General features: G+C 42.7%; 1 protein-coding gene across 1 annotated transcript; it reads left to right on the forward strand.

Annotated features, from left to right (window-relative positions):
* Positions 1-6: 6 nt before the first annotated feature.
* On the forward strand, positions 7-9,709 carry LOC111656204 (mitoferrin-2-like). The gene is made up of 4 exons (XM_023407843.2): positions 7-447; positions 5,813-6,041; positions 6,312-6,368; positions 6,848-9,709. Exons 1-4 carry the CDS (start codon positions 106-108, stop codon positions 7,426-7,428), a joined length of 1,209 nt encoding a protein of 402 aa, XP_023263611.1. The 5' UTR covers positions 7-105; the 3' UTR covers positions 7,429-9,709.
* Positions 9,710-13,955: the final 4,246 nt, after the last annotated feature.

Raw genomic sequence — 13,955 nt, forward strand, 5'->3', positions numbered from 1 at the left:
CCGGCTGGGATACTAATTAAACTCCCAGGGAGATAACAACGACAGGCGGGTTGCTAAAGTGCTCTGATTGAACACACTTCACGGACTAAACTCTTTGTCATTTGAATGGAAGCGGACGGTTTCGTGTCCCGGCGAACGTCCGTGGAAACACCGGGCGTCGATAGCCGGGTTGCAGGCGCCGCAGCCGGGGCAGAGTTTCGATGGCTAGGCGGCAGGCTACTGGACGCCACCGGGGGATTTGTCGGGTCTCTTCCACCAAGAATGACAGGGGAACAGGACTTTGCCCCGGTGCTGCATCGAGCAACTCCGGAGACCTCGACCTCTGTGGAGCCAGAAATAGACTATGAAGGGCTGCCTCAGGGAGTAGCCACCAGCACACACATGCTGGCAGGAGCCGTGGCTGGAATCATGGAGCACTGCCTCATGTACCCCATCGACTGTGTCAAGGTATCAGCACTAAAAAAAATACAACTCTCAGTTTATGTTTATAGCACGTCCGGGCCCAGTTTATGTCACACTGTACGCAGCCACTGGCTTCATAAACCTGGAGTATAAACGTAGGCCTGAAAACAAGCCTGAGCCTGGTAATGCTACATGCTAACAGTGGTAACCTTGCTAACAGAGGTCAGTTAACTAATAAGCGTCGCTTAAAAAGGGAAACAACGCGACACAACATGGTCAAAGTGAAAATCTAAACGTGAGGGTGCATGTTTACCTCAGCTCAGCTTTCGTATTGGCAGATATTTGTGTAGTAACGGACTAATGGGTTTGACAGTTGCGTCTCCTCTCACTGTGCTAGCACGCTACACACAAACTAGCTTACCGGCTAAAGCAGCAGAAGCAATCTTTAGCTATGAGTCCATTATCGGACACGTCTTTCGTTGGTATTTCTCATCTGTATTACTGTGAACTAACATGATGAATGAAACTTCTCACCATGGCACTGTTTTTTAAATAGACCAGGGGGAAGGCATATGCCACATTTTGTAACCTAAAACGACTTTATCGCAGTTCAAACTCAGTTGGATATAGCCACGTACCACTTAAGTTTGATTAGGACTTTGTTATTCCGGGTTACAGACCTTAACCCTTGTATTTTTGTAAACAAATAACGCTACTTATCAGGGACTATTGGTAAAGGAAGCTCTTGCAAAAGCTGAATTAACAAAGATGTAACATCAGCTATGTGCTCAACGCACCAAACAAATTAACACAGACTGTATAAACATAGATCTGTTCTCAGGCAGAATCTTGTTTATATTGTTAGGTGTTGTTGTGAGGTGTGTTGTAGTGTAGAGATATCATTGAGGACTTGAACTGTCAGGAAAGATCATGTCATAAATTCAGTGTGAAGAAACAGGAAAGAGTGGATGATTAACTCAGGTGGGACAGCAGTAACTAGATTAAACAGACTGTCGTCCAGAAAAGGCGGTTCTTGGAAGTGAGACACCTGGTAGTAGGAAGTGTATGAATTTACTGTAAACCAATATAGATACCATTTATTGGATATTTTAATGATTACTCAACCACGTCAATCAATTTCAGGTTAAAACTAACCCTCTCGCCAGTAGTCACTCAGTTAAGTTTAATGTACCTGCATCAGGAGCAGTGATTTTAACCAGTAGGTGTTCTACTGTATAACCATACGTTTTTGAAGAGGCTTGTTATGCAATATGGCAGCTGTGTCTGTGGAGTCCCTCTTAAACATGTCTCTCAAACTTGACCTTAACCTCTCACTGTGTTAGTCGTATATTACATTACTGATTCGAACAAAGAGTATGTTGCAAGCTTAAACTGGAAAACAGATAATAATTAAGCACATTCAAAGGTGTTAGAGTGTGGAAGTATTAAAGTATTAAGTGGAAAGAAATTAACAACAAATTGCGGACATTGGTGAGAACAGGAACATCCTTGGATAAATTTTTGCTTATGTCTTTTGGTTTATGTTTATCATTTCCTGTTCTACAAAACAGGAATGAACATCTATTTCCAGCAGTCTGCATGTGAAAACATTCATTCTGAGAGGATAAGAATGATAGCACACACTGTACTGTATTAGCCTGGAGTTCGTAACTGCGACACAGCTTCTCTGTGTCATACGTGTCATATCTACTTGGCATGAACATGAGCTGACCAAACTACGCACTCATTTCAGACTTATAAAATGAACCTGACTTGTGCAGTTCTCTGATAAATCAAACAAAGCTCTTATTCATTACAAATTCCTTAATGATTAGCTCTTCCGGTTCATAGCATTTTTTGGCAAAACAGCCTTGAAGCTGATCTCACCCATGTTTACAAGAGCAGTTCCTATTGCAAAGTTTTGCATCAGACAAACCATGCGCAGCAGATTTGTCTTGTTGTGATTCTCAGATCTCTGAAAACATTATTGTGCGTCACCAGGTTGGAATATGACTTATTTTCTAATTCTCAATCACTAAGCATTTGCCATATGACCCTCAGTGTTTTGACTAGCAGCAGTGTAGGTAAAAATAATTGTATATAAAGATATTATTATTATTAGTCATAATAGGTAGATATCATCCTTCTGAATGAAACGATAATTACTTGTTAAAATGCTTTAGTTAATATGTGAAATTTAATTATAGATGATCAAGAAAGATACCTTTTATATTAAAACAACTTGTTCAACAAACATTTATAGCACTTCCTCATTTTTAAGAAGCACTGAGGAACTGACTCAAGACGAAACCCCCCCCCCCCAAATTTGCAGTTAAATCTTATGCCTGGCAGGATGTTTGGGTCAGGAAAGCTATGTTCAACTAAAACCTACGTGTTTGAGTTTTGTTTGCAAACCGTGATGCCTTTGTAATTGGGCGCCATGAAGCTGAATTCAAAAAGAAAAGTAAACTGTAGGTGTGGTTTCGACATAAGAACTGAAGGCTTTTTACATTTTTTGGTGTCAAAGTAGGAGGAAGTAATGTAGTGCAAATTTTTGTGGGTGAAAATGTTTTAGCTCAAGGAAGTCAGTTTGGTTTTCCATTACATTAATGTTTGCAGACAACTTCCTCTATCCTGAACTTTCTTTATTTTCACAATCTTAATTTCCTGTTGCTGTCGCAGCCGGTTGGCCAACGTCTTGGCCTGTTAGTGTGTGTGATGCCTGAGGTCATTATTTACTCTGTTTCCTCATTGCTCTTCTTTAAACCATAAAGACAATGTTTCCCTTATCTGCTTCAGGTCATTTAAGATCAGAAAATTGTCAATAACGTCCATCCCAATAAACTGATAAACAGTCTGAAATAATTAATCACCTATCACAATAGTTGCAGATTATATTTCTGTCGATCGACTGATTGACTATCAACTAATCATTACATCTCTAATCGTGTATCTTTCTTGTTGATTGTTGGGAGCAGTTGATAGTCAAGTGCCTGAATCATTTATAAATGTTGGAACAGTGTTTACTAAACCACCCTTTGTTCCACTTCTTTCCAGTTAATTCACACACTTGTCGATGATGAAAAGCCCATTTTGGAGAACACTGGCATCATTTAGGGTCATAGCATTTCATTTGTTTCTATATAATCGTACCATGACCCAGTTTACAAATCTCTTAGTGACGCACCACTGCACCAAATAGTTTCTTTCAGGGTCGTGGTGGTGGACACAAAACTTTTTGTTTAAATACAAAAGCAACAAGTCCCCAGTATAAAATGACAAAAATACTTTCACCATTAAAACCCGAACACTAACATGTTTCCATACGATGTGAAGACAAACACCTGTGTTTTGATGTGTTGCTGATTGGCTCATTAGCCCCAGGTGCTGCTAATTAACCAAACGCTATAGAGGAAACACTTGATTGTTTCAAGCCTGGAAGGAAATTAAAATCAGTTCCTGCCAACAAACATACCGTAAACATGAGGAAATTAATGTGATGTGACGCATATAAAAACCTGTTTGTTAGGAATGTGTTTCCTGGAGCGTTTTTGACATAAACCTTTACAGATGCGTCTTTTCCTTCTGGTTATGGTCGATTTAGCGTTACGCAGAGCCTCGTCTGTTGTGGCCCTAACACAAACGGCAGAAAACAAATCAGTGAGACTTTTTATGTGCATTGTAATTGATTATTTTGAAAAGTGGTAGTTGTTTTTCCTCATACTGCACAATAATGAAAGACAGCATGTTGTCTTGTAATTGGTAATTTGTCCTGTGATCATAATGGCAACGATCCAAGGAGTGAAATCTGTTGTTACTTCTATTAGATTTGCTGTACCGACCTAACGGCAGAGACATGGTTCTTCAGGCGGTGTGGATAGTAAAGATTAACATTATTACTCCTTTATTCACCAGTAAAATCAAGGACCATTTGTTAGTAAACCAGGCCCATTCCAGCTCCAACTGCCGGGTCGAAGATCATCCTTTTAGTCCTACAGGCCAAAAGCAAATCCAACAAGAGAGACAGACATTTTTTGAAAGATTACTGCACAACATAACAAACTGACCATTCATGCTACATTTCGAAGCCTGCACCTGCAAGAGTAAAATCAAGAGCTGTTCAGATGTTTTAGGTAAAGTGATGCATGTGTTCAGGAAGTCCTCTTTCTGTTCCACTCAGGAATAGTTAATACATAAAACCATATGTCACAGGAGGGAGTGATTCCATCATGCCTGGCCTTCAGCTGAGATTCCTCTGGATTTTTATTTCCTGGACAAATGCAGCTTTAAAATAGCAGCACACACCTTGTTTGGATTCATGCTGGACTTTCCCAGAGTCTAAATAAGGTACATGTTGGAAAACTGTCCACAGACCAGTGACTAGTGTCTGGTCTGGTCACACACACACTCAAGGTTTTTTTTTGTTGAATAAGTTCGAACCATATGATTCAATGACAACTGACTGTGTACTTTGGTACAAGTGTCCGTGTCAGTTTTCAGGTTGAGCAATCCCATGAACTCGGTCACTCTGCTCCCAAAACTAGAACACAAAAGGAAAAACCCACCAGATGACTGAGCACATTCCTCGTGAGTTTCCATTTCCCAGAAGCAGGAGCCGGGAATGTCCACAGGAGCCTGCAGGAGGCAGGCGCGCTCCCTCCTCCGCTCTAGATATTTGCCCCTGAGGGGAGGGTAGGCTGGGGCAGTTCACCTATTGCGTGTTAGAGAAAGTTTCAGGATTGCACAATCTTCGTCTGGAGCTTTTGAATAGCGCTCATGGCTCTGGTAGCTGAGGGTTTTGATCGGCACTCGGGCCTTATTGGTGGCTTGTGGTTGCCGACAATTGTTTCCCTCTGAGTGTGAAGTTGAGGCAGAACCATAAACACTTTAAATGAGCAGAGGCCGGAGTTGGTGTGACAGGCTGTCGGAGTGAGATGCAGGAACACAAACGCACCGCTGCCTGTTTGTTTTACCTCAGTGTTTTACAGTAATAGGAGTTTCATTTGTTTTGGAACGAAATCCACACACTGTTGGTTTTTGAAACTGGATCATTTTTAGGTTAAAGTTTCTATTTGAAGACTTTGAAATGCAGGATCTTTGATTTATTCGATTTATTTTATCGTCTTTTGATTTAAAATTTGGGGTTAAAACTTAATAATCACAAGTTGGTGATTCATTTTTGCATTTCTCTCTATAGATCTTTTTTGTGTCTCTCGTCTGTGTTTTTGCTCCTGCTGGATTATTATCTAGAGAGTCGAAATCCTAAAATCTGAACGACATGTTTCCATGATGCTGGAAATGCAAATCATTCTGCAACACTTTGCCGACCATCTGTAAAAACTAATTTGGCTGAATGTCATCATTTATTTTACGCATCTATGTTTGTTCCTTTCTCTCTCTCTCTCTCCAGACTCGTATGCAGAGCCTACATCCCGAGCCGGGGGCGCGCTACAGGAACGTGATGGACGCCCTGCGGCAGATCGTGCGGACAGAAGGCGTGTGGCGGCCGATCAGAGGCGTGAACGTGCTGGCGGTGGGTGCGGGTCCCGCCCACGCTCTCTACTTCGCCTGCTACGAGAAGATCAAGTTTTCCCTCAGTGACGCTATTCACCCGGGCACCAACAGCCACTTTGCTAATGGTGAGATGCCTCCCAGCAACATCCATGTGAAGTTTTACTGCGGTGACTTCCCTTTTTTTGTTAAAATTGAACTGAAAGAGACGGAACATGGACTGAAGGGGTTAAAAACGTTGCAGTTTACTGCTGGTAAAAAAAAAAAAAAAGAGCCGTTTTTTTTAACAGCTCACATGATAAGAACATAAATGTCAGTCTGGGGTTAATGGAAGAGGAAGGAAACTTGACATCATCTCCTGGTTGAAACTTTAACTTCCTATTTTCTGTGCTCTGCAGGGGTGGCGGGCTGCATGGCCACAGTGCTGCACGACGCCATGATGAACCCAGCCGAAGGTAAAACCACACGGCTCTCTCTCTCTCTCACTCTCACACACACACACACACACACACACACACACACACACACACACACACACACACACACACACACACACTGACCGAGCTAAGACATAGTGTAGCTCCATTTATAGAAGTTCTCAACCTCCTTTAAAGGCCTCAAAAGAAAATCAGGTGCTGCAGTTCTGCCGTCAGGCCACAAGGTGGAGCTACTGAGGCAGCTGTGAGCCGGGGAGCCAGATGTTACTACAGCAAACGATGATTCATACTGATCATGTTTCTTCAGTATTTACAGACTTCTAAGAAAATAACATGGAGCACTCTCAGTGACTGACCTCCTCTCTAGTGTCACCGTCCCCCCGGTTCTTCTTCAGGTTCCTTCTCTGGCTGCAGAGTCATGTAAATATAATCTGCTGTTTTTTTCCTTCCTAGTTTCCTCTCCTTCACCTCGCCTCCTCTTTCTTTTCATTTTTAAGTTGTGAAACAGCGAATGCAGATGTTCAACTCTCCTTACCGCAGTGTGTTGGACTGCATGGGTTCGTTGCTGAGGCGCGAGGGCCCCGCCGCTTTCTACCGCAGCTACACCACCCAGCTGACCATGAACGTGCCCTTCCAGGCGCTCCACTTCATGACCTACGAGTACCTCCAGGAGCTCCTCAACCCCCACAGACAGTACAACCCCTCCTCCCACGTCGTGTCCGGCGCGCTGGCCGGAGCCCTGGCTGCCGCCGCCACCACTCCCCTCGACGTCTGCAAGACCCTCCTCAACACGCAGGAGGCTCAGGCTATTCACGTGATCCAGGCCGAGGCGGCGACGGCGGCCGGAGCGGTCGGGGCGGCCGCCGGCAGCCGCCACATCTCTGGCCTGGGCGAGGCTTTTCGGACGGTGTACAGGATGGGAGGCGTGCCGGCTTTCTTCAAGGGCGTCCAAGCCCGGGTCATCTACCAGATGCCCTCCACGGCCATCAGCTGGTCAGTCTACGAGTTCTTCAAATACATCATCACCAAGCGGCAGCACGAGAGACGGCTGCGTGGAGACCGTGACGGAGACAAATAAACCTCTGGCAGGAGGATTGAGCGTCAGCAACACAAAGGTTTATTGCACCGTACCGGTCACCGGTGTCGGTATCGATCTTACATCTGAAGGTTTGAAAAAACAAAAAAAAACAGAATTTAGGTTCTTAAAGCAGAAGGTCGACTTTTATGTTGTTTACTGAGATCAATTAAAAACAGTGGGATCTAGTTCATAGCAGGTGAGGACATGAACAGCTGTGAAGAGACATGTCTTTTATTAGGCGTGTGGATTAAAGGTCCATCCATAAGAGGAAGTCCTGGTTCCATGAACCTGCCCCGTTAAAATCTGATTCTTTGCTTTCAAAAAGCAGGTCGTTAATGGAGGGTAATAAGGAAAAGTTAAAGTTGAGTTCGTCCCTTTGAACAAAGACATGCGGACTTCCTCTTGACCACCTACAGAGCTGTTTGTTAGCTTTAGACAGATGCTGAACTCCCGCACACTGGATTAAAGAAACCATGACTCTGAGGTCAAAGTGCTGACTGAGCTTCAACTCCACAGTGTTTACTTTCACACTTAATGAACTGTGTTGAAACTGTAGCCTTTTTATACAGACCCCCCCAAAAGGTCAGAAAGTCCTCCACTGACCAACCTAAAGATGAAAGTCGCCACTTTAACCTCACAGTTGTGATCCACTGTGTTGGAGCACGGAGCCTAAACAAAGAAGTATCTCAATCCAAATACTGTAGAACTGCAGCGTAAACCAGGTTCACGCCCTTTCTCAACCGCACATGTTGCACTTCTGAATAGTATTAAAACCGTGTTACCTTCTGACCACCGGGGGGCGCACACAGCTCCGCCGCTGTACTGCACAGTGGAAAAACAAATGGATTTTACACAGTCAGCAGTATTGGATTAGACACTTGTGCTGGTGTACAGGAACAGTAACACTCTCCTCAAGAGGAAGGAACATTTAAAAAAAACACAAGTTAAACACGGCGGTAAATTACTGAGATCCCTGTCTCTCCCTGAGGGCGACACAGCCTGTAAGTTACTCCTCGTTTTTATTAGTGATGGATTGGAAAACGCTCGAGTATTCAACCCTTGAGCGGAACAGGTGTGCGAGTGTACGCGTGCACGTGTGTTACGTGATTTGCGTGAGTTGAAATTGGGTTTCTGATCTCAGCGCGGCCCCCGACTCCGCTGTCCGCCGTGTTATCCCACGAGAACACGGCAACGTAACGTAAAGAGGAGTCACACTGCTGGTACATTTTTAAATGAGATTTTCATTCTGAAACATTCATCATATGGACAGTGTCACTGTCAGTAAAGCAGAAATGATGCAACATATTTTTTTGAAAGTCCTTGTTTTACAAAATTACAACACTTCAACAAACTGGAAATGTTGATGTTTCGTACGGAGAAGTGTTTGTAAACTAAGGAGCTGCACACGTACGTAGGTTTTGGAACAAGAATCTTTTTATCACAGGCAGAACAAAAAAGGAAAGAGTGTTCACCTTCGACAATCACTTTTTTTGTTTTAGTTTTATTTAGTTTTCATTGTTTAACGCACAGCATCATAGCACTTGATAGCAACTTCTTTATCTTTGTTAAGACTTTGACACCAGTACGGAGAATACTGACTACTTCTACACATGCCTTCAGTTAGCCGCCATACATCCAACGCACAACTACTACAAAGAGATCCTCAGATATAGAGATAATATTGTGTTTTGAAGCCATAAAATAAGAAAAAAAAACAAAAAACAATTGTACCTATTAAATAAATATATATAAATATGGGCAAATATAAACAAACCCAAAATCTCTAACCAGCTAAGTTTTGGAGCTAACTTGTATGTTGAAATGTACAAATATGAAACTGTACGAGTTTTATGAAACAACGCTGTAAAAAATAAAATAGAATTAAACAAAAGCAGGTTTTTGTAGAAAGCGCACAAACTCCTCATCTGGAAGGAAGCAAAAAGGAAAACCTGGATTAATTTAAATTGAGACAGACCATATATGTGGGGGTGTGTGTGAGAAATAAAGTGGATAAAGAGTATTTAAAAATGATTGTAGGAGAGTTCCTCGTGTTAAGCCAAGTTTCAACATCGGGAAACCAAAGACTGAGAGCAGGCGGGGGACGAAACAGGAGAGGAAGCGGTGGTTTGTCAGAAGACGACACTAATGTGAAAATGCTTGAACACTGTTTGAAAGCGACACCTGTATTTTGTGAAATTGTAAATAAACTCGCTAAGGCAGCTCCTCGCAGAAGCAGGGTCTTCTCTTGGTGCTGGCTCTCCGAGCGCTGAGAGAACTGAAACCTTTTGTCTGCTGGTCTTTCTTTTCCTCGTCCTCATCCTCTCTTTCAGCAAGACGCCGACGGGCGGCGGCCGCGGAGGTCAGGAGGCGGAGCGGGTCGGTGGTTCGATCCCCGTCTCCTCCGGGCCACCAGCTGCCCCGTATGGCTGTTCCATCAGTGTGCGGTGCGATGCGTGGATGTGTGAGTGAATGAGTGAATGTGGCAAGAAATTAAACCATTTATTATTTAAGATGCAACAAAAAAAAAAAAAAGCCTAAGAGAAACTTCATGGATTGAACTTTATTGATCAGTCGATTTTTGTTGATTAATTGAATCATTAAAGTAATTTTCAAGCAAAAGATGCTAAAATGTTTCTAGTTTCAGCTTCTCAAATGTGAGGATTTACTGCTTGTCTTATTATATGACAGTGAACTCAGTATCTAAACAAGCAAACTGAACCTTGGGCTCTAAGCAGTTGTAAATGCATTTTTTTAATAGTTTATAGTCTAAGTGGTTTAATCAGTTAAATGAGGAAATATTCTTGGTCCCAAAACACTTTAAAAAGCACGATATTAATAAATACCAGTGTTTAAATATGAAAAAATATATATATTTGATTAACTGATAAATGAGCAATTTGTTCAATTGAATTAGGATTTGCACATTTTCTATATCTTCTGTGATGGAAGATGAAATATCTTTGGGGTTATTTTCACTGTTTGCCAGAGGAAATGAACTTTTTGCAATGCAACTGTCACAACCAACCAGCAGGAGGCGCTAAAACCGAGACGACGGCCACAGGACGCCTTCACTGACCGGTCGGTACCAACACTTCTCAGCAAATTCATCATAACCAATAGAAAGGATGTTTAAAACTTTATTGATAAAACACAGGTTGGATTAAAAAATAAATAAATAAATAAAAGATGTACAGGACAATGATAATTTAGCGCAGTGTTGCAATGTTTTCCTTAAAGCGGGAAATACGTTAATGGAAGATCAGAGGTGACATGAGTAAAACTGGTTTTAAAATTCATAAATTTTTGTTTTATTTTTTACTTTTATTTTTAAAAAAAGTTGATAAATTGAAATCTGATTCCAGCTTCTTAAAATTAGTTTTTCTATTTTCTATTGTAAATTTAAGATCTTTATATAAAACAAGCACTTTGACATGAGTTTCTGATGGTCAATTTTGATCTTTTTTTGTAATTAATGGATTAATGTAATTAAACTTAATGAACTCTGGTCTCGCTTGAAAAAATGACTTACCTGCCTATAAGAAGTTTATCTTTTCATAAATTAAAAAACATCACAAAGTCTTTATTTGGTCAGAAACATGATGTAGTTATTTTCTGATGCCAGTGTGAGAGAAGTCTAATTACCTTACCATGATCTTCATCAGTGACACTTTAATGCACCATGTGTTACAGTCACAGGATATTTACCTGAGGTGTCTTGCTGCTGGTTGAAGACTCTGCAGGGAAGCCCAAGCGGACCTGACAGAAAGCACCACCTCCGTCTTCCCCTCCGCAGCAGCAGCAGATCCTGTGTCACTCGAGGCCCCGTGTTTGTTGTCATTCCCCCGTGGCCTACAAGTTAAAATGTTGTCTTTCATGTCTCCTGTCTCACTTTACCCCCCCCCACCGCCACCTCTGCCCCCCCTCTGTTGTTCCTTTCCAGCGTCGGTGCTCTGAAACGTAAGGTGATCCATTTAGTCCCGACAGGAAGGTCTTGGCAAGTGAGGTCAGGCCTCGTCTGGAGGGCGCACGGCAACAGGTCTGGTCAGAGCCACGGTCAACATCAGGCGTGTGTGTGTGGATGAAATACAAAGACAAATGAGGTGACAGACACCCGGCTCACATTCTCCTAATCCTTCAAAATGGACGTCCAGAGAATGTATGTGTGTATGTTTGGTTGGAAAAAGACAGAAGAAGAAGAGATTTGGACCAACAGCAGCTCCCCGGCTGCCGTCCGCCGGGTTTGATAAATGGTGTGTTTAAATGTGGGATGAGTTTCTAATCTCTCCATCGGTGACGCTCGGTCTGCAAAGCCACACAAATATAGGCGATCCCGCTCTTCATATAACTGTAAAGATTTGTATAAACAGCATTAATCACAATTCAGTTTGGCAATGTGGCATGTCGCGGCGTCAGTGCCCCCACGTGCTCGCCGCTTTATGAAATGTCATGTTTTACAGTTGGGCCACTCCAGAGGAACACACCCTGAAAACCCACCGGGGGATGATGAATGTGTTCGCACGTGGTGATGAATTACCCGTCCGCAGACCAGCTCCACTTAACTAGCCTGCGATTTACTCATCTCAGGGCGTCTTTTATCACATGACTTTATGTATATTTGTCAGCTGAGATTTGAATCCTTCATATTTACTGAAATAAAATATGAGGGTGCCGCCGATTTTCGGAAACTTGTTTACCGCTCAAGTCTTTTCCAGCTCTTCCTCGTTACCATCGACTGATTGGTTCATTGGTTGGTTTGTCCATCACTTTTCTCCACAGTGAAATATCCCCACATGAATATTCATGATCCCCAGAGGATAAAACCCAATAACGTACAATCACTGGTGATTCCCCCGACCTTTCCCTGCAGGCCGAAACACTTCGCTTCAGTTACTCTTATGATCTTCGTCTCGTGCCTCGTGCGAGAACCAGGCGACCAAACCTGATGATGCGAGACAGAAGAGTTCATCCCTCCACAGTTCATCCTCTGGGGAGCACGAATGTCTGAACTTCAGTTAGAAAGTTAAAAAAAGCACGAATGTCAACCTCGTGGTGGCGCTAGAGGACAAATTAGGGAGATCACCAAAGTCAGGGAGGTTCATCGTGTCGGGACCATGAACTTTTCTGCAAAATCTCATAGTGATCCGTTCAGTATTGGTTGAGGTATTTCAGTGTGGACCGGCTCATGAACTCTGCAGCCTCTTGGAGACGTTTGCTGCTTTTTAAAGAAAATACATGAAGGTTTATTTATTTAGATTAGATGTAATTCTACTCACCAGATGCAAAATATACAGTAACAGGATGCGATGGTGCTGATCAGCTTGTGAAGCAAGAGAAAGGCTGTTAGTAAAACCAAGTGTTGAAGATTTAAACATGTAGTAGACGAACGAGAACATTTGCGTATAGAAACAGAAAATTTACTTTTCCACCTGCTGAATCAAAAGAATCATTATTTTCTTTTTTCCATATTCATTTCTGAAAAAAGTTGTAACTCACAGCTGGTGGAAGACAGAAAGTAAAAACAGTTTGAGTCGTGCTGCGACTCCCAGCTCTGAAATCTACCCGGCTGTTCAGGGAGCGGCGTTAAAGCTACATGGTATTAGCCCATTAAGCTAATGTGAGCTAATACGTGTAAAAACACACGGACACAGAACGAGCACGCATTCTTCCCTGGGAGGATCATCATGTACAGTGTAGTGTTTACCGAAGGCTTTTTATTCTTTATCACCCACTTGAGGGCCTTGAGTTTTGTGCCGCACCCTGTCCTCGGGTGAAGGCCTATGTCTTTGCTGTTAAAATGTCTGTTAGCACCCATGGGTGTAGGGGTCAACATTTATTGTTCTTTCTGGAACATATATTCGGGTAAATCTGTTCGTCATACTGCACCTTTAAGTTTCCTGGGAGAACCGCGATCTCGTAATTGTTGGTTAATCAGTTTTATCGGTTTTGATTTAAGTGCCTTGCTCAAGAGGCACCTGGATATCAGCTGCTGATGGAGGCCAAAGCGTTACTCATTCATTTCTCCTGCGCAGATTTTCCCAGCTGCTGCAGGACTCAAATTAATGAGCCTAATGATTTTTAGTGAGACACGCACTACAATTTATGTGTGTTATTGTAAACCCTGACAGTTTAGGATAAATCTCTGTGGGTAGCATTGGATAAACACCAGTATACTCGTGTATCTTCCCAGAAACATAATGTTTTTGACCCAGAAAGCTGCACCAGTGAATGGATAAATGTGGATCACAGGATAAATATTTAGATATCTCCGGCTGATGGACGAGCCTGAGTCGTTCTCTTGGCTGGTCTTCCTCCCGTCTCCCTCCCCAGGACACGGGAAACCAGTTAAAAAAGACATTTCCAAACATCCACGTCCATTGCAAAATCTATTACGCTGACGTCAGTCAGCATTACATGTGAGCTGACGGAGGAGACACTGTGCAGTCTCCAAAGAGCACTTTACACTAAAGCTCGTAGGTGTCAAATTTTCAATTGGTGGATTTCTCATTGAAGAGCTGGACTCCCACAGG

This window comes from Seriola lalandi, unplaced genomic scaffold (genome assembly GCF_002814215.2).
Source record: "Seriola lalandi dorsalis isolate HSWRI2012SDOR001 ecotype SW California unplaced genomic scaffold, Sedor1 jcf7180002054348, whole genome shotgun sequence".
Lineage (NCBI taxonomy): Eukaryota > Metazoa > Chordata > Actinopteri > Carangiformes > Carangidae > Seriola > Seriola lalandi.

Bases quoted from the DNA above. Each gene is read 5' to 3' on its own strand.
- LOC111656204 (XM_023407843.2), top strand. From the start codon at position 106: ATGGAAGCGGACGGTTTCGTGTCCCGGCGAACGTCCGTGGAAACACCG. The intron at 448-5,812 runs GTATCAGCACTA...CTCTCTCTCCAG, and splicing joins ACCCCATCGACTGTGTCAAG to ACTCGTATGCAGAGCCTACA. The intron at 6,042-6,311 runs GTGAGATGCCTC...TGTGCTCTGCAG, and splicing joins CAACAGCCACTTTGCTAATG to GGGTGGCGGGCTGCATGGCC.